Below are 1759 nucleotides of genomic sequence, written 5' to 3'. Positions count from 1 at the left end.
TACAAATTGTATCTCCTATCCGTCTAGGTTTCTATGCATAAAAGTGAAGTAAATTTAACAGATTCATTGTATACTTCAAATACATCCCTATTTAATGTACAGCGCTGCGTATTATGTTGCCACTATATAAATCCTGTTTAGTAATAATAATAATTTTATTGTCCTTTCTAAGAATACAACAGTCCCCTTCCAGGTCTATAATAAGAAAAGCTAAAGCGTTACAAAGTCTCAAAAATCTCTTAACTGGGAATGGAATCCACAAAACAAAACCAATAAACCAAAAATATAAACAATGCAATCTATTTACTAACATCGTTCTGCAGGAAGTTTTTGTTTTGCATATTTTATATGATGTTTGCATAGTTTTCTTTAAACACAACAATTCCTTATCATAAAGGCTAAAAATCTATGGGCTTCCAGAAATACAAATAATATATATACATATATATATATATATATATATATATACACACACACACAACATAAATATATAACAATGCATGCAGTAGATATATATATATTACATAACATATTAGGCTCTATTTATAAAACCAAGGAATCTGACATTCCTGGTGGGAATCAATTACAGTCATTGACACCCATGGACTTGCAATTTTCCCACAAGTGAATATTTGAGGGAATGCCAGATTCCCTGTTTTATAGAGCCCAGTGTATTTCTACTTATACAGCCCTGCACCATACAAAGAAGCCCCACTGCTCATCAATGTCCAGGCAGCCAGCTTGTCCTACAGATCGGTGGAATTTCATAAAATACAATGTTGCAATACACGAAGCAATGTAATAATACTGGTATGGCAGGCACGTATACAGTAGCGTAGTGCGTGTAGATGTTAATCTAGTCCCTGCTGGTATCAGGCACTCCAGATGTGATCACATTACAGGAATATCCAGTTCTCATATTTAGCCGGAGGTCACCTGCATGCTTGCCCTGCACAGCACATGGGGCCAGGCCGATCCCCTCGCTCTGCACACACCGTACAAAGCTGCGATCATGTCTCCACCATCAGCTGCTGCTGCTGCTGGAGCCCAGCCAGGGCGGGCCATCCATTAGCAGGACATTGTGCACAGCTCTCACCTGCCTGTCCCCCCGATCCATGGTGTGTGTATGGGCAGAATGTGGCTTCTCCTGTGTGTTTATACGCCGAGCTCTCACACCTGCCTCTCCCCCCGATCCATGTGACCAGACAACGTTCCCCGGGTCCCTTTGTGACGTCACAATGCGGCTGCTCGCGAGCTTCCATATACGCTGCCTTATTTGCATGTGAATGAGAGGCTGCGACTGACGTCACGTGACATGCGGCCCAATGGCAGCCTTCTCCATTGTCCCAAGCGGCAGCTGCTGTGTAGAGCAGGAGAAGGTGGCAGGGATGGGACGGAGATTCTTTGGTTGGAGACGCCGCCCGCTCTTGGTTTGGAAAAGAGGCGGTGTAATATAGATACAACATGTTATACACTATTGCCTGATTTTTGTGTTATTTTCTCATTTCTAAAGAGTTTTGTCCCTAAAGATTGTTCTTAAAGAATAATGCAAGACAAAACTTTATTTTTTGTAATCGTGAATAGTAAGAGAAGGTTCAAACCATTGCAAATATTTTATTGGGGAGATTTACCATCACTTCCTGTCTTGTAGACTCAACAGGAAGTGGAAGAATATCTTTACAAAATAAGTAGTTTTTCTTCTTAGACAATTTTCCTATTCAAACATTTCCTCTATCCTTGTTCTGGGGTCAACTCTAAA

The 1759-nt window shown here is 40.8% G+C and overlaps 1 protein-coding gene across 2 annotated transcripts in view; it reads right to left on the bottom strand.

The window, feature by feature from the left end:
* LOC140328268 (transcription cofactor HES-6-like) overlaps positions 1-1267 on the bottom strand; it is a 7020-nt gene extending 5753 nt beyond the window's left edge. The window contains exon 1 of one of the 2 annotated variants that reach the window (XM_072407723.1): positions 1097-1267. In XM_072407723.1, the coding sequence (XP_072263824.1) occupies positions 1097-1117 (21 nt within the window). In that variant the 5' untranslated portion in view covers positions 1118-1267. Of the gene's footprint in view, positions 1-936; positions 1072-1096 lie in introns of those variants that run through there. The other variant, XM_072407724.1, reaches the window with a different exon arrangement.
* Between the last annotated feature and the right edge of the window lie 492 nt (positions 1268-1759).

Source organism: Pyxicephalus adspersus, chromosome 4 (genome assembly GCF_032062135.1).
Source record: "Pyxicephalus adspersus chromosome 4, UCB_Pads_2.0, whole genome shotgun sequence".
Classification (NCBI taxonomy): domain Eukaryota; kingdom Metazoa; phylum Chordata; class Amphibia; order Anura; family Pyxicephalidae; genus Pyxicephalus; species Pyxicephalus adspersus.
The sequence above is the reverse complement of the archived record's forward strand: the minus strand, read 5'-3'. Positions and strand labels throughout refer to the sequence as shown.